Source organism: Engraulis encrasicolus, chromosome 14 (assembly GCF_034702125.1).
Source record: "Engraulis encrasicolus isolate BLACKSEA-1 chromosome 14, IST_EnEncr_1.0, whole genome shotgun sequence".
Lineage (NCBI taxonomy): Eukaryota > Metazoa > Chordata > Actinopteri > Clupeiformes > Engraulidae > Engraulis > Engraulis encrasicolus.
In genome coordinates, this window is record NC_085870.1 from 41,149,025 (window position 1) to 41,176,692 (window position 27,668).

Sequence of the window (27,668 nt, forward strand, 5' to 3'; positions counted from 1 at the left end):
TTATTAGTCATAGGGTGTCCCATATCTGGCAGTGGAATGCGTTTCTATTTGTTAAAAAACAGATTTACTACTATAGCGCTACACTACTGCAAGATTACACACGTGTTATGACTTAGTCATTGGTATTTTAAAAACATATAGGCTAGCAGGGGGATTGAAGAGGTTCAACTAAGACAGATATACAGCTAAGAAAGTAGTGTGGGAATAGAGATGAGTCATTCATAACATCAATTGCGCATGACTTGGGGTCTCACACGTCTCTCTCTCTCTCACACACACACACACACACACACACACACACACACACACACACACACACACACACACACACACACACACACACACACACACACACACACACACACACACACGCCAACTTAAAGGTTCTCATCACATCACGTCAGGCCCCTCCATTGTTCAAATGTACCAGTTCTATAGCAATGGCTGGTTGACTGCTTTTAATCATCACCAGTTTTGAAATATGCAGTATTGGATGTTCAGCTTTGCAGTACAGCTGCTTTGGCCCAGGTGTGTGTGTGTGTGTGTGTGTGTGTGTGTGTGTGTGTGTGTGTGTGTGTGTGTGTGTGTGTGTGTGAAAGTCGCTCTGTTGCCCAATTTTAGTTCTTTACTGCCCTCTATGTGTCAAATGTGAAACTGTGGGATCAGGCGGCAAAACTGAAAAACACACACACACACACACACACACACACACACACACACACACACACACACACACACACACACACACACACACACACACACACACCCTCACCCTCAACCTCACACACACGCGCCCGCATGCACATGCACACACCTGTGGGCCAGCTTGGGGTGTGTGTGTGCGTGCGTGAGCGTGTGCGTGCGTGCGAGCGTGCGTGCGTAGGGGGGGCTCTCCAGCCCTCGAAAATGTCAGCAGTGTCCTGTTCTGGTGGTGCTCTCATCCAACCAGCAATGTAGTACGGATTTAGAGGGGACAAAGCACAGAACAGAATAATCCGCTTCTTAGATGTGTCAAATTGTGAGCTGAGTTTACTGTTGCTCTGACATATTATACTTTGCCACCACTATAGGCCTACATAATGCAGAGACAGTCTCTGGGTAGTTGGGCAAGGAAATAGCAGTGTCGAAATCCATCTGTCTTCTAAACCCTTAACACATGTCAGACTAAAAGTTTACTGACAAGCTACCAAACCAGTTCCTAATTAAATCGACTGTCAGCTGTTGACAGGATAAGTAAACAGGAGCAGCCGCAGCCTTGATCAAGTCCCATTACTACTCTGGCTATGCAAATGCAGTAGTAGACGTTGGTTCATGAACTGCTGTTTCTTTCATCATGGCACAGGCTCTCTTGCAAAAGAAATGGTGTGTCTAAGAAGGCACTGCACTTCACGTCAAGATACATCTTCAGAGAAACTATATTCTGAGATTGAATACGTATTACAACAGCCAATGCAACATGTATGAATCTATATTACTTTCATAAGTATCACTGCGTTTAATCTTTTATGGTTTCACTGATTGAATTTCATGCCCAGGTTTCACTGTGCAAGCAAGCAGGGGCGCCAAAAAAGGGGATGGGGGGGGGGGGGTACAAGCGGGTCATTTGCCCCAGGAAGGGGAGGGGGGAGCAGAATTGGAACCCCTTTACATTGTATATATTGAGAGGGGGAGCCCATTGAGAAAATTTGGGCCCGGACCCAATCACAGCTGTCATCGACCCTGCATGGAAAAATGAATTTTCTGGTCAGGTTTCTGGTAACTTAAAATTATTATACTCTCCAAAATTAAAGCAGGCTACTATTTTCTATTCAGCCCGTATTATCCTCTCCTGACTGCTGACTTAATCGATGTTCATTATCAAGCAGCATAGTGCATGCCCATTTCTCACCATGAATGAAAATAATTGAGGCCAGATGAAAGCAAAGAGACATGTCTCATTTGAGAATGTTATTAAATTCATGAACAGGCTTGTTATAGTAACACCTAATCTTCGTCTGAATCATGCAGACCCTAAGAAGAAAGGACTGCTGCAATGACTTCGCAGTTCGCACTCATTTCGCTGCCATTGCTGCATAGTAAAAAAAAAATGCAGTGTTAATTCAACACGTAGAGAGTTGATTTAATATCTTCTAGAGTGTAACCAGAGTGAAATGTTGAGTTAATACTGCATTTTTTTATTGTGTGGGTGCTACTGCTAATTTTGAGACGACCTTGTCTCCATTTGTTTTTGACATGCCACCCACGTAATATGTTGCATGTATGATGTAAATCTGGCCGTGTGGTGGGTAAATAGAGTCTGTTCCCTCTGGCACAGTCCCTTGAAGCAACACAACCTGGTGGGAAATCAACCCTTACTAATGGTATTACAATCAAATCAACTAGTGGCATTACAATCAGGGCCACTGACAGCATTTACTGGGCTCAGGACAAAGTAATCTAAAAGGGTCCCCCCACTCAATACTTACAATGTAATGAAGACCCAATTACGGGCCCCTTGTCTACCTGGGCCCGGGACAACTGACCCCTTTGTTCCCCCCTGTCGGCTTCCGTGATTACAATAAATAATGTTGTGTTGATTGATTACTTGGAGAGTTTATTTAGCACATTCTGGAGTGTATTTTGTCCCAGAGTATTTCTAAGAGTTGAACTAATATTGCATTTTTACTGTCTGTCTAATTCGCTATGGAGATTGCTCGTCTTGTGAAAACATTACACAGTTGTCCTTTTCATGGTTATCGTGACCTGTAAATGAGTGTGAGTGAATGTATGAACTTGCTCAGAATCTACTTCAAACTGGAGACTAAAGAGTGACAGTTTGCTGTGAGCCCACAGAACACAGCCCCCTAAAGTCAGACCGCCTTGAAACTCAATGTACTGTTGGTTATTTCATTATGTTGCGTTCTTGTTTCATTCTGCTGAGAAAGAATCCTCACACCGTGCCCCCCATGCCTTCAGAAAGTCAAGATTGGAGATGGAGCAGAAGGAGGCTGCTATGGTGCATTGCTGAAAAAAATGCTTGCCAACAAGGCCAGTCTGCAAAACTTACTTAAAGGACCACTTAAGTCAATTTCAATATGCTGTTGTATTGCTCACGCTATCCTAGACTTGTCAGTATCTCGGTTCAGCCCTCGGTTCAGTACCACTGTTTGCTGATGTTGCATAACTTTTTGGATGTCTTTGGGAATAAATAAAAAATGTTTTTTTTGAAATGGAAACAAACAGCTGCCCCCAATACAATCTTGGAAAAGGCTGAAGAAGGAGGGGGAAAAAACTCAGGTACTGACAAGTTCAGGGTAGTGTGAGCATTACAACTGCATGTTGAAATTGACTGAAGTTATCATTTAAGTTTATGTCCTAAAACCTTTCTAAACGAATAAGCCCTTTGGCTCATTTTGTCATAGACATTACTTGCCTGGCTCTCTGGGAGTGTCCATGGCCAACATAGCAGCAGGCCCAGGTTCTGATTGGTTGTTTCCAAGTGATAGGCACCTGCTGTGGACCCGAAGCATGACTGCCAGTCAGGAAACTCTCAGTCTGACATGATCTAAAAACAATGTTATTACAACACTTATAGAGTCAATCTTATACAGTGTATTTTGTCCCAGAGTACCCTTTAAGTGTTGAATTAAAACAGCATTTTTGTGACACAGCCTGATTTATTTCCAAAGAACTGGTCATGTGTGCTCCTGTCTATGCGGGCACAAGTATTCTGTGTCTTAATCTTTCAGTACCTGTGCTAGAAACTGGAGGGCATTGAGCCTGTATAACATTCTGAAACAAATAATGAAATAAACATTTGGAACCTGCGATATCAAACAAGCCTATTGTTCATCACACATACTGTGCATTACAGTAATTAACATTGTTGGCAGACAAAGTTGCTTGAGTAGTTCTGTCCGAGCTCTCTCTCTCCCTCCCTCTCCCTCTCTCTCTCCCTCTCTCTCTCTCTCTCTGTGTGTGTGTGTGTGTGTGTGTGTGTGTGTGTGTGTGTGTGTGTGTGTGTGTGTGTGTGTGTGTGTGTGTGTGTGTGTGTGTGTGTGTGTGTGTGTGTGTGTGAGTGTGTTGGGCTGCGGGCCTATATAAATACAAAAAGAGCTGTGACATTGGGGACATTGCAAATCCACCTCAGCGTAGCGCCAAACCTCTTCCTGGTGTGTAGAAATAAGAGGCCATGTGCGTCTCTTCCTCCTCTCAGTGCAGCCCTCTCCTGTGACCGGACAGACGTGGGTGACACACACACACACACACCCACAAGAGGGCAGAGGGACAAGGGACAAGGGAGAGGCTTCCAGTAACCCTACTGCTGCTGCTGCTGCTACTGCTACTGCCATCTCTTCAGCTACTCCTGCCTCAGCTGCATACAGAGACTGCCTCAACGATTCCATCTTTGTATGGTAAGAGCTAGAACATATTTTCCAAATCAGTGACAGTTTCTATGACATGTATGTCTTTGATGGTGTAGGAAAGGGGTTGTCAGTGTTGGCACCTGGAGTGCTAGATGTTTTTTTAACAGTGACTGAAGAGTAGTAATTGAATCTCTGGTTGTGTAGACTAAAAGTTATGTTTTTGAATAGATAGGCGTACAGTATGCGTGAAGTTTGTGTACAGTACCGTATGTGTGAGGACTGGTGCCTGTAATGCTGTGGAAGGTGTAGAGTCAAACACATGACAGCTTTAATTTACAATGATATGAGGGGAAGCCCAACAGAATAACCAAGAGAGATGGTGTTGAATGTTTTACAACTGTGCACTCAACAGCAAACTTTAGAGAAGGTTGGAGAAGGTTTTCTGAAGAAGTTGTTAAACTATCTTCCAGATCGCCAAAAAGTTCCTTATAGACTTTTTAGTTGTCAAATATTCAGATTCTAAAAGTCCACTCATGATGTCTTTTTTGCTGGCCAATACAAAGAGGATCCTTCAAAAACAGACTGGGTCACACGACTTTTATTTGCACTGGGAATCTTCAGCTCCCTTGCCTCTTCGTTGCCTCCAATTTAGATTCTGCTTAATTCAATAAGCATCCAGCTCGCCCACTAGCATGACTCCCTAGGTCATGTGGCTTTTGGCGACATCTTGGAAAACACAGCCATTCTTTCAGAAGAAGCTAAAATGGATAACGCCTGTGACTTTTGGTTATCCTGATCCCAAGAAACATTAAACCCTACAGTATGTCTGGTCCATGTTGCAGAAATCTATGGGCCATGGTTGCCATTAAGGGTACATTAGGTACAATAAAACTGTAGCTCACAAAGTGTTGTAAAAGTCACAATGGCAAAGTCAGACATATTTATGGCACCTAGACTGGTGCATGAAAATGACTTTTCACCCATCTATGTGCAGGTTTCTACCTCAGTAATCTTGTATTTACCCAGTGCATTATGGAGATTTTATCTCATAAAATCAACTGGTCCAACAAGACTATTTGGCGCTGTAAAAGAAATCGTTTGAACAACACATGTAATCAGGGGAACACTAGCGCTTTTGGCTGCTCAGTTCAGACTGAAACTCTTTCAACAACAGTCACAGTTCCGCCACTAAGACTTGGGGCAATTCAGGGCTTTCCACCAAATTCAATTTCACTTCTATCAAGTCTGACCATCTCACCGTCAGCAAACACATGTTGAAATTCATTACATTCCTTGCATGAACTGGAAGACTAAGAATGGGGAAGTCATTCTACTCATGGCAGAACTACACAAAGGTTGCGGGTTATGGGAGTTGTTTAGGGAGAAGTAAAGCACAATTAGTTGACTTTGTGCAAAGAGGAACTGAAAGCCTACTTAAATGGGCTTCATCATTGTCACTTGTTACTTTCTCACCACATGCTGATGCCCTGTATCAGATCTCTTTGAGGTAAATATTACTCTACATTCTGTGAAGTGATTCTTCCAGCTTTATGTATCAATTGAACATTCAACCTGCTAAATATCGAATTCAGTAATGTATGCAAAATAAAAACACTAAGACACTCATCTCATCTTAGTTTTGCACAACTTTGCACCTTTGCACAACCTTGCATCTTCCTCAAAGAAACTTGAATTGGGTTGTGGGGGACCTGACAGTTCTCTGATGAATGCTAAATGGTCCACGAAGAACCCAACAGTTCTGGGAGGAACCCCAAGTTTCCTTAGAGAACCTTTATCCCCTAGCGACCATCTCTGTCTTTATGGGTTGTTCCACAGGGACAATCAAAGGTTCCTCAAAGAACCTTTGGATTTCTGTGTGATCTGAGGAGCTTTCAAGAGAACCTTGGGTTCTTCCAAGAACCACTTTCTCACATACAGGTTCCTTGGGGAACTTTGAGGCTTCTCCAAGAACTTCAAGGGGTTCCTCTTCAGTGGAAAGCTCAAGATTCTTTCATTTGTGTGTGTGGTGCTTACCTCAGACCTCTGCCATCTTTTCCACTTACAGGTGACTTTGGGCAGGATGTCCCCATGGTGGCTGCTGACCCTGTTGTCCCTGGTCCCCTACACCCTGAGTACAAATGCAGGAGTCAAGGTCAAACTCACACAGAAGGGCCTGGAGTATGGTACGTACCCTACATCAAGGACAAAGGTCAAGGTCATGATTTCTCAGAGGGGGAAATTCACAGATGTGTCCAAGATCAGGTGCTGAAGTAAAAACCCTGTCAGTTTATTTCCAACACAGGTGACTTCCCTTAGTAACTCTATCTGCCCTGAGTACTCATTACAATCAGCCATTCAGATCTGGTGCACAGGAAATTTGCCTGAGTAAAATTTACTCAAATTGAAGAAAATTTTACTCTGCCACAGATAGTATTTGGTCCCTATCTAAAAAGAGTAAAAAATACTCTTTTGAAAGAGTATTTTTTCTAGAGTAAATTCTCCTCCATTTAGAGTAAATATTTTACTCTGCGTGATGCGATTAGACTCAAATTAGAGTGTTTTGAAATTTACTCTTCATACGATATACTCAGTTCAGAGTTAACGTGACTCTATTATGAGTCATTTTAATTTACTCTGACATTTTTTTAACTCTATTGTGAGTTGTTTAATTTAACTCTGACTCTTTTTTTACTCTACATCAAGAGATGTTTATGATCAATTAAAGAGTTAAAAACTAACTCTCTCCAGAGAAACCAATAAAAATCAACAAATTGTACTCCCATGACTTAGTTTATTTTCAGTTTCACATCATTACAAATTCCAAAAAAACTTGTAAAAAATAATAAAATAGTACATTAGTAATATACAATAGTAGCAAAATAGTAGTACAGTAAAATAACAAATAAATGAAAAAAATCTCATTCACAATGGACAAATATACATATATAAATAAAAAATAAACAGTGCAATTACATAAAATAAAGACAAACATTTGAAATAGAGAGAGACAGAGAGAGAGAGAGAGAGAGAGAGAGAGAGAGAGAGAAGGTGTGTGTGTGTGTTCGAGAGCGAGAGAGAGAGAGAAGGTGTGTGTGTATGCTCGAGAGAGAGAGAGAGAGAGAGAGAGAGAGAGAGAGAGAGAAGGTGTGTGTGTGCATGCGTGTGTGTGTGTGTGTGTGTGTGTGTGTGTGGAGTGAGAGAGAGAGAGAGAGAGAGAGAGAGAGAGAGAGAGAGAGAGAGAGAAGAGAGAGATAATAGAGAGAGAGAGAGAGAGAGCGGAGAGAGAGAGAGAGAGAGAGAGAGAGAGATGAAATCAGGATTACATAAAACAATGAGGTACAATAAACAAATCGTCATCAGTACCATATGATGTCAGTACATCAAAATTCCTGTACATTAGAGTCTCAATGTCTAACACAAAAGGGTCTCCAGTGGTATGTGAAACCTTGTATGCATGGGTATGTTCATCTAAACAACGTGTTTTAAGAGCATCATAACCTGCTCATCTTTGATGAGAACATTCTTGATTACATGGAAAACCAGCATGTCATTATCATCAGTTCTCAACACAAACAGCCAACTCTGGTCTGAACATTCTTCCATTGACCTTGGCCCATTTAACTTTCAGAACCGCTGGCCCTAACTGGTACTTCAAGTTTTTCTGCCACCTTACCACCAAACTTCATTTCATTCAAGAGAGACCATTTTTGCCAGGACCCCCCATTTTCAACTCGTTTGGATCAAATGTTTGCCACAAGTAAGCCATCTGGCACTGGTGTTTTTTGGCTAAAGTTTTAGTGATGTTTTTAAAACTTTTCAGCTGTTTTTTAAAAACATTGTGTTTGGCCTCGCATCTCATGCACCATGTATGTAACATGGGCCCAATTTTACGTATACACATGGGATAATGCACCATGAGATGATGCTTAGTAACAACCTTTTGTTAGGATATAAGTCCTTGAACAAACCATGGTGCTCTGAAATCAGGTGCTTCAAATATATGGTGATGCCTTGGGATATAACTGAAGAAAAAGCAATGTTGACTATCTGAAGCAACAAAATAAAAAGGTACCAGTGCTGATCATTGGGATTCACAAGATCTCCAAACATAATTGGAAAGTGACGCAAAAGACACCAGCTCTGACTGGCGTTTAAACCCAAGTCATTGGCATCAGAGATTCTTAGCCCAGGAGGTTTGTTTTTTTGCTCTGTGAAACCATAGTTGAAACTTTGAATTCTTCGTTGTACTTCTGCTAATGTGGTGTAATTATGAATGAGATGCTCAATGAGCAATTTCATCTCATACTGTGCAACGCCCTCTAATATGTCGTGCATAATATCAACCGAGAAGTTTGCACTGGTGTGAAAAATATTGCAAAGAATTCAAAGGGCAAGACCTTTAACTCCCATCACATAAGTTAGCGTGGGGTTGGTCTGCATTTTCTGGCAATGTTCAACATGAAGCTGTTTAGTTCGAAATGATATTTTGGGGATCATCTTCACTGAATACTGTCTGAAAGTCCTCCTTTCCAGTAAGCAAAAACGGCAACAGTACCTAGCACTAAACGTTCCACAAACCCAAATAAAGAATGAAGACCTAGGTTATCACCAGTCACTTGGATAATGGTCCCATAGATGGGATGATCAAATTGAGGAAGCTGAATTCCCTGTGTTTTCAAGTGTTGAGATATCCTTCACAAGGGGTGCTAGTATCTTATCAAACCCGTATGTTTTGATATCTTGGGCATGGAATAACGAAACCAAATGAATATTCAGTAAACTCGAGTTGTACTTGGGCGACACATTTCTCAGGGTAAAATAGATGGCACCAAGTTTGTGAATTCCCCGCTTACTTCCAATTGGATTGGCACATTCCATTTCATCAAAGAATAATTGCAACTGTACAGTGTGCACTTGTTTGGAGAAGAGATCATGTTCCTTAAAGAATGCTCCATCTTGTATGTCATACAGCAAGTTTTCCATTTGTTTGGGGTCTCTAGCCATCATATCATTTATAGCAGGATGCTGGTAAATAGACTTCACCGTCTCGAGAATTGGTATGTACATGAATTTATCCTTGACAATGGTTTGGCCATAGCCTCCACTTGTTCTGATAAAACGTGTAGCAAATCGTGTCCCTAGAACATATTCAACTGGATCAATTTTTCCCCATTTCTCAGAAAAGTATTTCATTCTCTTACTCTCAGTGTTTAAAGGAAGGAAAGGATCCAATGCATTCTCAAAACACTGATCAATTTTAGACTCAACCACACTTTTCATTGGCTCTTGTAAGTCAAGGCTATTTTTTCAACTGCACTTGTTTTAGACGGTCAAGGTCTCCAATTACTTTCTTGTACAGGTACTCACAGTTAAATCAATAGTAGTAACTGGATTGCCAACACGCTTAAGTTCTGCTACAATATTTGCACAATTTTTGGCTATGTGCCTTTCTAGTAGTACAGGCTCAGAAGGTGAACTCTGATCTGGCAAGTCTGTCTCCTCGGATGAAATGAAGTTTGTGAAGGTGAACATTCCCACACCATCAACATTCAAGTTGTCATTTGTACAACACTTACTGAGATGCTTTCCGCAAACCTGAAAAACTATGATATACATGGGAACAGCCTCTATGGCCACATTTTAACTTCAGGCTTTTGCCCCGAACAAAGACCATGAACAAGTTTAAAGTGCCGTATGAGGCTATTAGCATCAGCATGACTCTTCTGACAAATGAAAACAAATCATTTCTGTCTACTGCAGCATTCGTGCTCTAAGCTCAGCTACTCTTGGATTGACTTTGGTAATTTCAACATCTATGTCATAGATGGTTGTTTGCAAGAAAGTGAACACATTTGTGAGCTCATGGCAGTAAGTGGTACCGAAAACATAATGAGCTTTAAAAAAAAAGCTCATCGAATGCAGCCAGTGAATTTGGAGGACTTGCATGGCAAGGCCTGTTTGTCAACAACAATGAAGTAAGATTGGATCATACTTTTCTTTGGTCCAACTGCAAGTAGATATGGCTGGACACTCTGTGTGATGCCCTCCAAATGGCCCTGAATGCTGGCACCAGTCTGTGAAAGGAAACACACAAGAGACCTAATGTCAAGAAAAAACCTGTATAAAGAGGTTTTACACATTACAAAACTAGCCATCATCATTGTATGTGACAAAATAAACTATGGCTTTGGTGAAAGTTGGAAAATAAAAGGTATTATACAAATCAAGTTAGAATTACTACATTCATTAATCCTTTTTCACACAAAGTAAAGACAAAAAGGTACCCTTCAGAAACGGCTTTGAGAAATATAATTGTACTGCATGTATATATTAAAGAAACATGTATGTTTTTTTAATACAGTTTTGCTATTCCTTCATCTATGTCTTGTCAAAAGAAGAACAAGACATTTTGGAGCAGTTTCAATCTAACCATCAGCTTTTATTTGGAATGGGCAGTGTGCATTTTTTGTAGGTTATTTCCAGAATCCATGCTGCCCATTCACAAATGGTACCTTTTTCATGTATACTTACCACCACCATCACTTTTCATGCATGAACTGTCTGCCCTTTTGAATTTCTAGAAACAGATATTTTAGCTGCACATTAAGCAGCACAGTTTCAATGAGCAGCTTAGTTGCAATACCAACTCTCAGCCACACATCCTACACAGTTCACCTTTTAAGGACCCAGTGGTTCTAAACCTTTTTTAGAACAAATGCCCCCAGCCTGCCACACCCCCTTGACCACATCATAAGCCTGCCAATGCGCCCTTTAGTATTAACAAATAAAATATACCAATTGCAACTGAGATTTCCCCCTCCCCCAGCTGTCTCCTTCTCAACACCCTCCGAGGGCTCCAAGGCAAAACTATTTTAGACTGAAAACTCACCTTGATGAATTTCACCACATGATCACAGGCTCGATGAGCGGAAATCTTTCCTGGCCTTTTGCGCCCTGGATTGGAGGGTGGTAGAAGGTGGACCAGCAACAGTATGGACGACATGTCACTGTCCCAACCTGGATTACACAAGACAGACAACATGCACATATAAAACGAATGAAGACCCCAGTTGTCTAAAATGCAATTAGGAAATAACAGTAACTGTGTGTGAACACCAAAAGTGACCTACGAGACATATGCGATGGAAGTCATTATTTCTTGTTTACATGCACATTAAGGAGGACAAGAATAAAAGTAAAAGGATAGTGTGGAGTGGTGGACTTTATCCATTCACCACCAACACATTGACTTGGGTTATTTGTTTGGTAATATTTTTTGACAATTATTTTTTCTGCTGTCATTACGGTTACCTTCTTCAACTTCATACAAGAGCATTCTGGATGAGGTCTTGGAGATCCGCAGTCTGTGTCAGGCCACGGCTCTGTGCAATGACTTTTGGTTTTATGTTGGTGGACCATTTCTCCATCAGCTTTGCAGAGGTTGGGTCACCAAAGAGAAGTGCAAAATCCTGCTCAATCTACAAAACAGAGAGTGGAGAAATCAGTGATGTATAAAATGCAGCTGAAGTATCACTCTGGAATTCACATTTTTAAGAATACTTAAAGACTAACCAGGCCTGGTATGTCCATGAATCTTGGAAAAATGGATAGGATATCAGTGGATTTGTCAGTGTCACGCAGAATCTTCTGGCGATAGACTAGGGTCAACCTCATCTTTTCCTTCACCACCGATTCATCAGCTGTGTGCTTCATCAGAGCAATTGCTTCCTGACACTGGCGTTCATCGCTCAACCAATTGCCTTCCTTGCAAGGATCTCTATCAACAGATGGCCCACCTGAAATAACAGAAAATATACATACAAAATGCACTTACTTATTATTTTCCCAGACATCAAAGTATTCTCAAAACTACAGACGGTGTTTGATTTAAACTACAAGTCCCTGCACTTGATGGCCATATTAGCTATGAGAGATAATCAAATATAACCATAAACTGTGTGCTATTATGTGTTTCAACAATAACTTAAATAAGTCACCTGCTTGTGAAGGTCGTGGACGTTTAACTCGTCCCTCTGATGCTTCTTTTTTAGTTTTCTTCTAGTTTTAATTCTCCAAGCCAAATAGCCACTTCCATCTTCTGCGTTGTAATAATGTTCCTATGACAAATATAACAAATAGACAAAGAGTTCTTACTGTATGTTTTACAAGAGCAAAATAGTTATAAATTCATTGATATTTACACTTCATTAACTCAGGGTTTATACAACCAAATTCTAAAAAAAGACTACAGAGTAAAGCTAATTACATAGCCAAGCTTGCTCCTTGGGTCAGCCAAATAGGGGAAGAGGGAGATGATACCCAGTGCGTAGTCTTCCTTCACATGCCGAGGTGGGCTTGTTCTACAAACACACACACACACACACACACACACACACACACACACACACACACACACACACACACACACACACACACACGATACATATTAGGAGTCATAGCATCATAACCAACCATTTATAATTACTGTACTGTCCTAATCATCAGGGCTCTAAATTAATACCTACCAGACAGCCAAATGCTGGTGAAATTTGGCAGTTTGGCTGACAGAACAGACCAACTTAAAGTCACTTTGACCCATTAGTGAGTGTACGTTCTTGGCTAGTGCAATTAACGCTACCAGACATTTTACCTTTTGAAAAAAGTTAATTTAGGGCCCGGATAATCATCATAATCATCATCAACATTATTATTATTATTTCTTGAAAACCTACCCATGTTCATTTGTCATATGAGCAACCAATATCTTCACCAGGTCACGCCTTCTGCTATCTGACAGGTACTTTGTCCGAGCATATTCATTCATGATCTTGTCCCCTCCTGGGCTTCCTTTTAAGATGTCTTCAACCATCTATTAATGATTGATGTTAAACATAAAACAAATATGAGAAACCGACAAATGACTTTAAAATACACCTGTAGGCCTACATGCAAAACAAAATTAATGAATCTTACTTGGGCAAGACGACGTTCCTCTCCTTGTTTTAATTGTCTTGGGCTAGGGGTCAGTATCACAGTGTCATCAGATCCAGAACTAGCCTCAGCATCAGCAAGGGAGCCTGAGCTAACGGAATCTGTGACACACAATTCAAAAAAAAAAATCACAGTTGTCCTTCAATACAATACAACCTGTATTTATATAGCGCAATATATACATCTAAACTTGTCTCAAAGCGCTTTCAAAATACACATACACTTGTCCACATTTACACACCAGCTCTGGAGGCTGCAGCACAGCACCTGTTGTCTGGGGTTCATGTGAGAAGGTGCATACATACACAAGCAGACACGCACACGCAGACACACGCACACACACACTCTCTGTCTCTCTCTTTCCCACATTCACACACCAGCTGAATACTGCAGCTAGAGGGCAAGAATCAACAGGAAGTACAGACAATTGTGTTGGCGTAAAGTGTAAAACTAAGTTGCATTTACCTTCAGATGTTCCTTCCTCTGGGGTATCAATTTCCAGGACATGAACATCTGGCTGCTTCATCAAGTATGCAAAAGCTTCCTGATCAACCTCGGTCCTTGACTCATCAAAGACTTTAATGTCCATTGTCGGAAGGTCAAATTTCCTGGCAACTTAAGAGGAGAAAGATTCAACGTTTTATTGTCATTATCAAAAAAGGCAACGGAATTGTGTTTGGGGTAGGCTGCAATACTTAAGGTTTTCAAGTTAAAGTGCTCAAGAGGTTAAAAAAAACAAAAACAGGCCCTGATATGAAAGGCAGTAATGTAATAGCCAAATTTAGTCCTAATAAATAAGGCAGTAATGTAGTAATTTAGGCAGAAGGGCCTACTGTTTCTCAACAGTCCTGTAAATTCAAAGTTTACACATGATTTAAACATTACAAGTGTTTATTTCGGTTTTAAACCCTTACCACATTCCAAAAATGACTCGAATGTAAATGTTGTTGGAGAAAACACATATTTCTTCTGATCTTTATATTTCACTCTGACAACGGTGGTGTTTTCCATCCTGTTGGTGGAAAAAAAAACAATGTGTTATAATCTTTCCGCTTTGAGTATCCTTCTGAACACAATGAACTATCGCCAGACTACCTCACAAGTGTAGGGCCTACGGTCGATCAGAACGGGCGCAACGCAAAGCTGAACAGCACCAGAGATTTTTTTGGGACAGCACCACGTGTGCGTCACTCTACTCAGAGTCAAGTACATGTGACCGAAGTGGCCACGCAGCGACAGGTTGAAAAATAGTTCGTGCCTTCTGCAAAACTGCGACAGCCTTCACACAACTTTAGGAATAATCGGTCAGACGGTCACATCAAATGGCACTGCAGGAATATGATTTTTCATCCACTTTTCATCCATTTTTCATTACCACAACAAACCACTTTACTCTCACCAGAGCTACATACATGTGGTCTCCAAACACGGCAACACTAACCTTTTCGAGCTCACAACCAGTTATTTCACATCCAGGGCTTAATTCCACAATTTGATAGACTAGGTCGGACTGCATAAATTGCATTCATGCGATTTTCATCCAGACTAGCCTACTGTGGTTTTCCTAACTTAGCCTTACCACAACGAACCACTTTTTACTCTAACGAGAGTTACATACATGTGGTTTCCAAACACGGCAACGCTAACCGTATCCAGCTCACAGCCAGTTGTTATTTCACACCCAGTGCTAATTCCACAACTTGCTAGGAACCACAGCTCTACAATTCGCCTACATTTAGTCACAATGACGAGCAGATCATTTCGGAGGCGCAATATGTTGTGCCAACGGAAAGCTAGAATTACCAATGTTAGCCGAACACTCACTGCATTGCCTACGGTTTGTTGCGATGCATTTGTACGGTCCATTAAAGGCATAACTTGTTTGTTGTACGTTGTACCGGCAAATTAACTACAACACGACATAAAAACTAAACAGTTTCACGTTCAACACAACTGACAGCTCAATAACATTGGTTCAGTCTCATGTTTTAAAAGAAACAACACCCACTATTCCTAATGGGAAATGGAAAGGGTAGCCTATGCTATGGGGTTTTGTAATAGCCTACATTTTAACGCATATAGATTATGAAAGATTATAAACACACTCACTTTCAAATCCAGCGAATTTCTCCCTCCAGAGAGCTGTTCCGTGACTTCAGCAGCAGTGGTGATAGAAAATGCAATATGGCTGGAAAACGAAACTTAACTTTGCAAGAAGCTCCGCCTATTTCTCATTTACTCTGAAAATTTGCTCCTACTCTTACTCGAAATTTTACTCTATGAACTCGATTCAGAGATAAATATACTCGTTAAGAGGAAATTTGTTGTGACTCTGGGAAAATTACTCAGCTGTTTTTCCTGTGTGGGGTCAAATTTGTGACAATGTTTTTATTTTCTGAACCTGCGATTGTTATTGGGTTTTATTGATGGTAGTGTTGAACCTGACTGATACTCAGTGTTTAAATTGGCTTTTGGGAGGTGGGGGAGCCCTTCACTCGCGGTCAAAATAGCTTTTAAAAAAAAAAAAACAATTTTAACATCGCCCCATCAGGCAAATACATGTATTCTATGAAGTTATTGCCCATAATTAATATCATACATAAATAAATGTATTACTCAGTTATGAGAAAAACAGCAAGGTACCCTCATTCCCTCTTCACTGTATTGGGTTGCTAAAAAATAGGAACAGTTAGACCAGTATCACACCTGATGCATTTATGTAGCCTACTTTTTAATATTCTCTCCTGTCAGTTGGCAACAGTATGCTATTGGACTGTCAGTACAGGGGCAAAAAAGTTTTAATTCTGACCACCATCACTGCACCATCAAGCTACAAAGGTGTAACTTAGACCTGAGACTATTAAGAACTCATATTATTTGATGTGAATAACAATTTGTTTTAAAAGATCATATGCTTGATTTAAATTCTCCTATAATGTCATGGGTTTAGCATGCATTTATTAGCACGTTTTATGCCTAATAAGTAACAAAGGTAAAAGAATAAAAATGCATGCTCAGGCTATGCTGTTCTATTACAGTGCGTGAAAGTGTGCACTGTCACTTTAAATCAGGCGGAGTCTGCAGAGAGTCTTCTCACTCGGACACGTCTTTAATTTACAGATTGCCCCTTTGGCTGACTGATTATATGGGACGTTCTTATTTCAGTAGTATAGTTAGTTCAGCTATCTCGCTCCGTGCATATGTTTTAATTACACTTCAGTCGCATTAAGTAAATGCTTTTTTTGCAAAGCAATAACTTTGGCAAAAGGCGGCAATAGATTGGAACTTGCTGCAGCAATTCTAGCGCGAGAGAGACGGTGCACTGCTCTACACGCAACGCTAGGATGGACACGCAGGAATCCCGTCATTTGCTTACTGTCTAAAAACTTTGAATACGTTCCTGGCATGTTTAAGCCCACATAAAAGTAACCTGCAACCAAATGGCTACACATTCTGAAAGAACAATGGACGGAAATCCCAAACTTGATGTTGATTTTCTCACATTAACAAACTGCTGTTAAAGTAGGCAGACGCCACGCTATTCTGCATGACTGTTTGGTTAACTTTGCCTGAAAGCTAGCCGATATCAAATGAAATGACAGCTTACCTCCGTTTTGTAAAAGGCATTGTATCTAGCCTACTAACTTTGCACATTGAACATGAAAGCATGGAGGACAGGCTTGAAGTAGTGACATACTCGAAGCGGAGTAGTTCTAGCTGTGAGAAAGAGCAAGCGCTCCGGACCGCTCAACTGTTGCAAAGTTGCAACGTTGCTACAAACTGAAATTGTGGTCTCGCAGCGCATGTGCAGAATGCAGATGCATAATAACTGAAATAATGCGGGAGTCCCTTAATCTTATTTCATGTTGCTATCATTGGAAAACTTTCATAAAAATATGATATTTCAAGAAGAGGTGAAAATATATGAACTGTGAATACACTGAGGGTGGGGCAGCAGGAGCGCAGCTCCGTTTGGCTGTCCCTCCGAGGTGAGGAGGCGGAGCTGCGCTCCGAAGGGCTCCGCCCCAATTTAAACCCTGACTGATACTATAAAAATATAACTTTCCACTGATTCTGGTTCTGGGTATCAAAATGTCACTGTAGGCCTACTGCTGTGGCGCTATGATGTTCCTCCCAAAAGGGTCAATTAAAACAAACACTAAAAATAGACACTAAAGCAAGACAGCGTGGCTTGCGAAGTCTTTTGTCAGGCATTTGTCTAAAAAAACTGAAGTAGATAATAAATGTCCGCGACACTGTTAATGCTCCCAGTTGTTTAATGGCACAACATTTCAGACCTCAGTCCTTTTTCAAGCGCAACTTCACGTCGTGCCATTAAACAACTGGGAGTATTAACAGTGTTGCAGACATTTATCATCTACTTCAGTTATTTCATTTCGTCCAGCACCTGTGCCACTGATTCTCTGCCCACTTGTCTAAAAAGCCTGGTGTGGTGTTTCGTTGACAGCTCGACTAGTTGGGATGTCGAAGCTGCAGCAGAAGTTAAAGACCATTAAGGTGCCCGACATCAGTGGGACGGAGAAGGTGGCCCCCATCGGCAAGGTCAAGTACAGCCTCACAGGGTGAGAACCAGTCACTGGCTATTCACTTCATCACATTATTACACCAACACAACTCACACTGTCTCCACAGATACTGTAGGTACAAATGAAGAGCTCTTTTCCAAAATGAGATATATCCATTTTATAGAATGTTGGGAAATTTACATTTTTGTATTGGGCTTTCCATTGAATTGCATTGCAAAATGCATTTTATAGGTTTAAAAAGTATGTTCTGAAAATGCACACATAGATTATAGGACTTCTTAACAGTCAATTCCAATATTAAAATGCAAAAAGTAAAAAAAGGTGGATATAGCATTTTGGAAAAGAACTCTTCATATATCGCTTTACGTTACATTATATTTAGCTGATGCTTTTATCCAGAGCGGCTTGTACTGTAGTTATTTAGGTACAGGGTGTTGGTTGCACTCCCTGGAGCTACTATATGGGGTTGTGTGTGTTTTGCTCAAAGGCACTTCACTTCAGCCATGCATAAAGGTGTGGAGAGACAACACACTTTCTTCTTACTGGTAAGGGATGGGATTTGAACGTGCAACCAGCTGATCCCAAAACCAACTGCATAACTATTGGACCATGGTTACTACTCAAACTTATACAATGTGAACTGTATACTGTATTAGGCCATGGTTGCCAAAATTCGTACACATACTGGCCCTCATTTATCAAACTTGCGTAGAAACCATCGCAGAAATGAGCGCAGATCTTGTCGTACGACGAAGCTCACGTGAGATTTACTAAACATGTGTACCTCTCCAATCTCATCGTAAGAGCGAGCGGCTGTTGATAAATCCAGCGTCTGAACACCGTCGTAATTAGAATAATCACACCTTCTCTAAACTGGCGGGAAGGAGACCGCACCCCTGAGTTTGCGACATGGAGAGACGCAAACCGGCTAAAACATCCACGTTTCTGGTTGATTGACAGCTTGAAATTAGGCTTTACGCGAGGTAGACAACAAAATAACACGTGGAAATAATCAACAGCAGTAGTCAACACTGTTTCGGTTCTCAATATGGAAGGGGTAGAGATTGATTTCCAAATAATGATGGTTAGCCCACAATGAAATGTTTGATTGACTACAGTAGACATAATGAAGATATTTTTTAATGAATATTATTTAAATATATGACAATTAAATATGATTAGGCCTATCTTTTGTAAACGAGACCAAGAAAAGGGTCCTACGTGAAACTGGCCAACAAACAGTGCCCAAACAATTGGTTGGGGAAGGAGAGTTGTACATGTCCAGTGCGCTACATCCTTCTCGCGCTCATGTGCGCCCTGCTTCTCTCCAGCGCTCCAGTCCTTCGACCGGATAGCCCTTTTACCATCTATGGAGTGGACGACTATAAAATGTTATAGGACACACACGTGGTGTAGCCTATATTCGGATAGTAGTTGTGTGCGATCAAACGTTGAAACTCAACCGGGAGATTATTAGGATACTATCTGTAGGTTATTGATTGATGTGCGCATGAACTCCCAGCTGTTAAAAAGAACAGACGTCGGTCATTCATCCCACGACTGAAGGCACATTCCGCGGCTGTAGGCCTATATTGCACAAATATTCACACATCACGTCAAATCACAAATTAGAACTCTCTTGTTCCTATGCCAAATTAACGCAGCGCTCTCAGGAAGGGTGCGCCAATTCAAACAGGTAGACGTTGGCTTATAGCCAAAATATACCATGTAAAAACATTTTGTAATTATGTAAGCCACATATTTATGATAATGAGTTGTTGCGCTACAACTGCTGCTCAAGTTGGTGATCATAGTCATCTCAAGTCCAACTTGAAAACGGCGTACACCGTCTGAGAGCAGTCGTAGGATTTCATCTTTCCTGCGCTTACGATGAGATTTGATAAATACCAACTGGTCGTAGAAAAAGAACGTACGCACGACGTACGTATGATTCTCGTCGTACGCTGCTTTGATAAATGAGGGCCACTGTGTCAACAACTTGGTAAAAAAATCCTAGTTTCATATTCTATTCTTGAATGCTGTCTGTTTCTTTCACAGAATGCAGATCACAAACCTCGGTCTTCCCAAGTCAACGCTGGGGATGGTCCCGGGCACCGGCCTCAGTCTGGCCATTTCAAATGCCTTCATTAGCCTTCACGGCAACTGGAGGGTCCGATACTTACATTTCATGTGAGTGTAAATTACATTTACTAAAATAATTTAACACCGCCAAAACTTGTTAAGGACTTCCCTCCAGCAATCCGATAATTATTTCTATCAATGTGGCATGTGGTGATATCACACGAGACTCACATTTGCTTAAAACGGCAGATCTGAGGGATAAGAAATATGGTTCTTATCAAAAAGACACCGCAGATAATTCCAATTCCACAGAGTTAATGACACGACTTCAAAGGGAAGATAGCCTATAGAAATGCATTCTTATTTGATTGCCCTTAAAAGCTGATTTTACACAGCTGAAGTCTTTGGAGACATATTCCTGGGTTAGGGTTGGTACATGCTGGAATAGTGTAATAGGTCTACTATGTGAAATGATGTGTTATAGAAGGTAACAACATCTTTCACTGCTGTAAATTGTGTTTGAGCTGAGAGACTTAAAGAACAATATATCACCTTAATGCTTCCTGGTGGAATTAAAACATGGAGAACTACGAATGTGAAAAAGGTTGAAAGTCAGAAAGCAGAAGTAGAGGCATTGAGGTATTCTATCCATTATTCAACAGGAACAGGATGTTGAAATTCTGTAGCAGCAGACTCAACTGTGTGTAGACTTATAGAATGCAACTGTCTAGTCCTGCAGGGGCGTCAGCTGACCTAATGCTATACAGGGGCACAGTAGGGCACCGACAGATAATGCAAGCAGGAAAAGCGTGCAAGTAAAAAAAAATGCAGTTATTTATTTTAAAAAGCTTTTAAATTAATTATATTATTGTAAGGACATGTGTGCTATTTTGTGTGCATTCTGTGTAGATTACTCTGTATGTTAAAGTTGAGCTAAATTCCAAGGTGGCATTTTTGAAGCTCATACCGGGGCACAGCAAATCAATACCCGTAAAATAGGTCTAGCAATGCCGCTGACTAGGCGTTCTCAACTGTGTGCACTGAATACAGCAGTCAAAACCACTATACTGTTTATGTCTTTTGTAACATCACAGAAAGGACCACGGCTCCTTCGACCTGTCAGTGACTGGGCTCACCATTGGCACCAGCATTGCCCTGAAGAGTGACGAGACGGGTCGCCCAGCGGTCAACAGCGTCACCTGTAGCTCCAGTGTTGGTAGCGCCAGCATCAAGTTCCACGGCGGAGCAAGGTAACATCACAGCTGGTTAGAAGTTGCCTTTTTAGGCACCTCAAACCAAATCTACCCCAGTGAAGTTAAGACCCTGCCCAATTACAGATAACCAGACTCATATCCAGTTAGGAGACTGTGCATTAGATTTAAGTTAGGCCTACAACTAGCCTAAATGTACACCATCAGGTGGGCTAGGGAATGTAGAATATGTCCATGCTGTGAACTGCTCTGCATAGCAAATAATAATTAGATTAGTGTGTAACTCTTCAGGATGTGATTCAATTAACAGTGCTAGACCTATATTAAGGTACACTCCTTGACTATACTTCTATATTTCTATATACAGTACTATATGCACAGTTTATCCTCCAGGAAGCTGATTTAGTCTCTTACCTGGGTGCTCACTTCGAGCAAGAGAAACATCTAATAGTAGAGCAGTGGAATCATGTGCCTTCATTTCCATCAAAGAATGGAATTCAAGCTTTCCATTATTGTAGTTACCACACATTACATTTTGCATGTACAGTAGGCCCTATTAGTAATACAACACTTTGAGAATGGAGCCATATGTAGCCATATATATACAGTAGTCATTTTAAATTCAACTCACTGAGTGTTGACTTATGAAACACTGCAACATTTACCATGTACTTACTCTTTGGTTAAAGCTGGATTCATCACACATTCTCACACCACATAAAAGGGCACTTAAAATGAGAAGAGCGTTCTTTCGGCCAATTGAAAATGTAATTTCTGCAGCACCATCGATATGAGGGCTGTAATGGATCGGCTTCTCAGCCCAAGGCTCAAGAGTGCTTGATCAAGAAGTCAAGGAGTGTGCCTTTAAAACCCTGCTTTGTTGTAGTGCTACTGGCATATACGAGAACGCAGGCATCACAATAGACATTCACTAAGTGCCTTCCCCATATGTGTCTTGGCTTCTGTGGCTTTCTGTTCAAGCTGGTTGTATAACCTCTTCAGTGCCTACATCGACAAGGCTCTACGCGCCGCCTTGCAGAAGCAGGTAAGACACCCAAACAGGGCAGACCTTTGTGCGGCTATATAAACTCAATCATACTAAACAGATTTTGGCTTTTTTTGGCTTCATCACATGTGCGTGTCAACTCACGGGTGTGAACTAAGAGTTTTCAACTTTCAGATCTGCCCTCTAGTGTCGGATGCCATCTCAGACATGAATCCCCACCTCAAGACTCTGAATGGTAGGAAATATGCAGAAAATACATAAAACATTCATTCAGTCCGTAAATGATGATGTTCTGTTCTCCAAATAGCACATAACTTTTTGGAACAAAGTGTGTGTCTGTCTGTGTGCGGGTGTGTATTATTTTTAAGCATAATCATAAAAAAAACACTGAAATCTATTTACAGGATTTTAAAGAATAGGTAAAAAGCTGCAAATAATGAATTTGGGTTATAGTGCTATAAGAAAATCACTAACGTCAAGGGCTGCACATAAAATGTGATGATAAATCTGTTTTGTTCTTTATCAATACAAGTTCTGGCGCATGTGGACAAGTATGCAGAAATCGAGTATTCAATGGTTGCCTCTCCCATTGTCTCAAAGGCCTATGTGGACTTCAGCCTCAAGGTAAATTCTCTGCTGCTGCTGCTGCTGAAAGGATTGTCCTTCATACAGTATAATACATCACGCCTACACTGTGCAGAAATTCATGAATTAAACAGGCCTGTGCATTGACTCCCGATTGAGCTATTTTAATATTCACTGCACTTTAGAAATGGTCAGAATTTTACATTGTAGTCTATGAATGGCTGAATCAGCAGATAGGCTACATTAATATGGGAAGGAATAAATTAATGAATTAACTGATGGAAAGTGAAAATGATAGAATAAAATAGCTTACATGAATGAATGAAGAATGAATGAATGAATGAAGGCATGGATGGCTGGCTGGATGAATGGAGGGAGGGATTGATGGGCGGATTGATGGGCGGACAGATGGACGATTGAGCGAATGAACAAATTAAAAAATGAGCAAAAGAATGAACGAATGAATGAACAAACAATAAAACAATCAAACAACTCTCTCCTTCGACCCGTCCAGGGTGAGTTCTACAACATCGGGCAGCACAAGGAGCCTCCGTTCTCTCCTCCGGTCTTCGGTCTGCCCCCGCAGATCAACAGCATGCTCTACATCGGAGTCTCCGCCTTCACCGCCAACTCTGCAGCCTTCGTCTACAACAACGCTGGGGCCTTCAACATCTTCATCACAGATGACATGGTGAGTGCCGAGGACTTATACCTGCATGCAGTTGCTAGTGTAGAATAAATAACTTCTACCAAAATATATTGTACACACACTGTGTATTAGAGAATAGTACAGTATTTTTTTTTTAAGTTTTATGTAGATTACGGACTCCATTCAAACATGGTGCAAAAAACAAGATAGTGTTGTAAATGTTACTTTGTAGCAAAATTTTCACAGGAAAACGAATACTTTATCCTACTTCTCCACAGATTCCCCCAAGTTCCCCAATCAGGCTGAACACCAGGACATTTGGAGCTTTCATCCCACAGGTAAGGCCTACCATACTCTCCTCTCCCTGCTCACCAGTCCCACTTAAAGACCTCAGCTGCCCTTGTCAGAGGCATCTATTCAGAAAGTAAAAACCCTGCACTAAATTTAATCCAATCATCTCCAAGTCATCTAGTCTCAATGAGTCCTCAAGTCACCTGTGCTCTCTTTTTCAGGAAGCTAATGTGTCCCTAGGAGGGCCGTGAGCATTACTGTGGATAGGCCAGCTATTTTTAAACGTCGAACAAAAGTGGCAGTGGCCCCTGATTTTTAGATGGTAGAAAGTGCTAGAGCTGTTAGACAGACATGATTTCATAAACGCTCACTGAAAATTATGGATGTGCTACATGCTGCCCTACAGGGGTGCCGCTAAAAAAAAATGGGCCCCATGAAAGATTTGAATTTTGGGCCCCCAAAATGTCAAATTCTGTTATCAGCATCCTTCCAGGAGCCCTGTCAGTGCTATCGGGCCCTCTTTAACACCTGATGGATATGCACTGTAGTAAGCATATGTAGTAAGTAAGTGTCAGTTCCATTTCAATCTCCTAATATTTCCATCCGACCTAGAAGCAGTAAACCGAGATACATTTCAATGTCCCAATAATCGATTCAGATGATGATGATGAGTATGTTGTTGTTGAGGATGATGATGATGATGATGATGATTATGATTATTACTATTATCATAGATCCAGAAGCAGTACCCAGGCATGATGATGAAGTTGCTGGTAAAGACGACCAAGCAGCCCAACATCAGCTTCCAGCTCAACAACGTGACGCTGCAGGCCTCGGGCACAGTCACGGCCTACGCCATCCTGCCCAACACCACCCTCTCACCCCTCTTCATCCTCAACATGGTACGTCTCACTACACACACACAGACTCTCACGTCAGTCATGATTTTGTGATTAGATCAGATAGAAATGGAAATTACCTTCAATAAATAGGGTTCTAAGGGATAAAAGGCTCTAGTTTGACATCTTTGAATTTAACACAATTGACTTTTAAAATTGAACTGATCAGGAATTTAATTGATCAATTGCCATTAATAGGTCCTTATGATACTCAAGAGAAGATGTTGAGAGGTTGTGTATGTTTAAATCTAACAAACAACACTATATATCTACTATCTATCAAACTACACCATCCATCCACACTATCCAACTATCCACTATCTATGTAAACCACACCAGCTGTCTGAAACACATCGCAGTACAAGATGTCTATGTGTATTATATTCAGGCTGAGTGTAGCTTTGACCATGAAGATTGAAAAAAACTGACCTTGAAATGAAACCTCAGATTGATATTTTTAAATACAGGATCATCAAATTATCTGTGCCTGTAAGTAATTTAGTAATTTGCACAGGTATCAATATTCATATATTCACCTGAAGTGTGCATATGCTCACACACTAAAATGCAGATAGGCTGATGATCGCTGGTAATTTCTAAAGCCCCAAAGGGGTCATCCTCCCACTAATGGTCGTTTTCAATGCATTTTAAATGTGGTATGGTATGGTATGGCTGGAGAGGGCAGATAAAATAACGTTTTGCAGGTGTCACATTTTGCATTGCTATTTCTCAACCTTTCCTTAGGAAGCCAGTGTCAGCGCTCACATCTTCGTGACCGGGTTGAAACTAGCTGGCTCCGTCACCCTCAACAGGTGAGCTGATTGCAATTGCATGGGGAAGACTCCCAAAGGGGGGAGAGGGTTATTTCAGTGGCATTGAAGCCCTAAAATATGTAGTGAATATGATATGATATAATTCTTCCTATCTGCCTCTGCCACAGACTGGATATGGGACTGGGAGCCAGCTACGTTGGGCCTTTCCAGGTGAGTTGAAGAGGGACGAAAATACTAATGGATTATACAGAACACATGTGTAGTGCTACATATCTGTTTGGGATATATAGACATAACCGTTGTCAATGCCCTTGTGTGAGTAAAACAGATATTGACAAAAAAGTTCTTTCATTAAATGCATAAAACTGAAAATACCTTAAATTGGAAGCTGTTATTTAAAAGTGTGACGCTCATGAATGTCTTTGTTGTTGTATTTTCCAGGTGAAATCACTCGATAACATTTTCCTGATGGTTCTGAAGGTCGCCGTTCTCCCCAAAATCAATGGTGAGCAAATTGTCTTGTCCAATAACACAGAGGTAGTTTGGCATAAAAAAACAGACCTTTCTGAATGCTCATAGATTACCTCTAATAATCTCCATTTACTTCTTCCCTAAAAAAAGCTATAAAAATTGATTTGCGTCATTGTGTTTATGTCGATTGCTTTCATTTTTTTCCCTTCATGTATTTGAAATAAATACATTCACTCAATTAATGAATGAATGATCTGAATGGTCTCCACAGCTCATCTGCAGCAAGGCTACCCGCTACCCACTATTGGCAAGATGAACCTGGTGAACACTCAACTGCAGGTCTTGAAGGTACAATAAGCCAATCCATCCTCATCCCAACTCACTAGCACACAACGCCATATTGTCATGTAAACTCACTTTCTATATCAACAAATTTGGAAAATGCTTATAATACTGCCAGAGAAATCATGAGGAAAAGGTATACTACAACGTGTGCTAAAATGGTACGTGTAAAAGGTAAAAATTATTATTGTCAGCATTAGCACTAGAACTGATCCAACACGAAAACCTGGAATAAGTACAATGAATCATGTTGCCTTACACAAATACAGTCAGGGCCGGATTAAGATGCCCTGGGGCCCCTAGGCTACAGGTTGCTGTGGGCCCTGCGGAAGGCAAATTTTCCAGCAAATTTACATAGTGACAGTGTCATAATTAAGAGCAAGGAATTAAGGATAACATGACTACCAACTGTACTCAAGATGACAGATACATTTTTCACTATTGCATCGAGTCACAATTCTGCCATTTTTCACTTTTGACCAGTCAGGGCCCCCCTGGCAGGTGGGGGCCCCTAGGCTACAGCCATATCTAGCCTGTGCATTAATCCGACCCTGCATATAGTGCTGTGCTATATGAAGTGCTGACTCCCAATAATGTCTTTTCCCTTCCAGGATTACATGCTGATTGGAACAGATGTTCAGTTCAGAGGCTGAGTCAGGCCTTCTGCTCCACCCATCAAGCTACTAGTCCAGTGGTTCTCCTAGTAGGGGCTCAGGGACCCCTGGGGGTCCGCAGAACATTGCTGTGGAAAGGTTTGTTATTATGAATGCAATCAGGGCTGTAAATGACCTTTTTTAATTTTTTTTATGTTTTTTTTCTTCCAGTCAAACTGAAATTTCACCAGCATTTGGCCGGTGTTAATTTAGAGTCCTGAATGCAATACACAAAAATGGTAGAGTGCGATTTGGCAGAACTCTCATATTTCGCTGACATTTGTGGTGCGATTCAGAGGATCTTTAAAATTCTGCTCCATTTGGGGTCCCTGGACAAAAAGAGTTTGAGAAACCCTGCACTAGTGCACCACCCATCACCCCCCTGCCTATCCCAACCTCCCAATTCAGCAGTGTTATCGATGCCATTAATAACTGCCAAAGAGACTGAATCAAGTCTGTGCACACCTCAGTGCTCTTTTTTATATAAAAGCAAACATACACCTTTTTACTGTACATTTCTTTGTTTTTGCTGTAGTAGGCTCCACGCCTTCAATGTTGAAGAACTACAATAAATACATTGGAGTTTTTAACCACTCCTACTCTAGAGTCTTCTTTTTTAAAAGTAGCAATCAGCTCCTTGCCCCTCACGATGACAGAAGATGGCAGGGCTGGCCTGGGACCAAAACACGGCCCCTCAAAGCTCCATATACTTAGTCCTCAGTGGCTCAGTGCACTATTAAGGACGCATCGGTGGGCTGACCCATTTATACTGTAGGTCAGTCTCTATGGAAAAACAAACAAACAAACAACCCCCCCCCCCCC

At 41.1% G+C, this 27,668-nt stretch overlaps 1 protein-coding gene across 2 annotated transcripts; it reads left to right on the forward strand.

The window, feature by feature from the left end:
- Positions 1–4,183: 4,183 nt before the first annotated feature.
- LOC134462636 (bactericidal permeability-increasing protein-like) lies at positions 4,184–27,655 on the forward strand. 2 transcript variants are annotated; one of them, XM_063215752.1, is made up of 16 exons: positions 4,184–4,394; positions 6,412–6,529; positions 17,806–17,920; positions 19,943–20,074; positions 21,061–21,216; positions 22,159–22,222; positions 22,358–22,418; positions 22,716–22,807; positions 23,283–23,459; positions 23,696–23,755; positions 24,443–24,610; positions 25,352–25,419; positions 25,548–25,590; positions 25,822–25,885; positions 26,123–26,199; positions 26,805–27,655. In XM_063215752.1, exons 1-16 carry the CDS (start codon positions 4,392–4,394, stop codon positions 26,844–26,846), a joined length of 1,440 nt encoding a protein of 479 aa, XP_063071822.1. In that variant the 5' UTR covers positions 4,184–4,391; the 3' UTR covers positions 26,847–27,655. The 2 variants fall into 2 exon arrangements, with proteins under 2 accessions (XP_063071822.1, XP_063071823.1); XM_063215753.1 differs by having other exon boundaries at positions 22,180–22,222.
- The last annotated feature ends 13 nt before the right edge of the window (positions 27,656–27,668 follow it).

Coding starts and splice junctions, on each gene's coding strand:
- LOC134462636 (XM_063215752.1), top strand. Junction 6,530..17,805: donor ACAGAAGGGCCTGGAGTATG/GTACGTACCCTA, acceptor TTTCGTTGACAG/CTCGACTAGTTGGGATGTCG. Junction 22,419..22,715: donor CCACCTCAAGACTCTGAATG/GTAGGAAATATG, acceptor TATCAATACAAG/TTCTGGCGCATGTGGACAAG.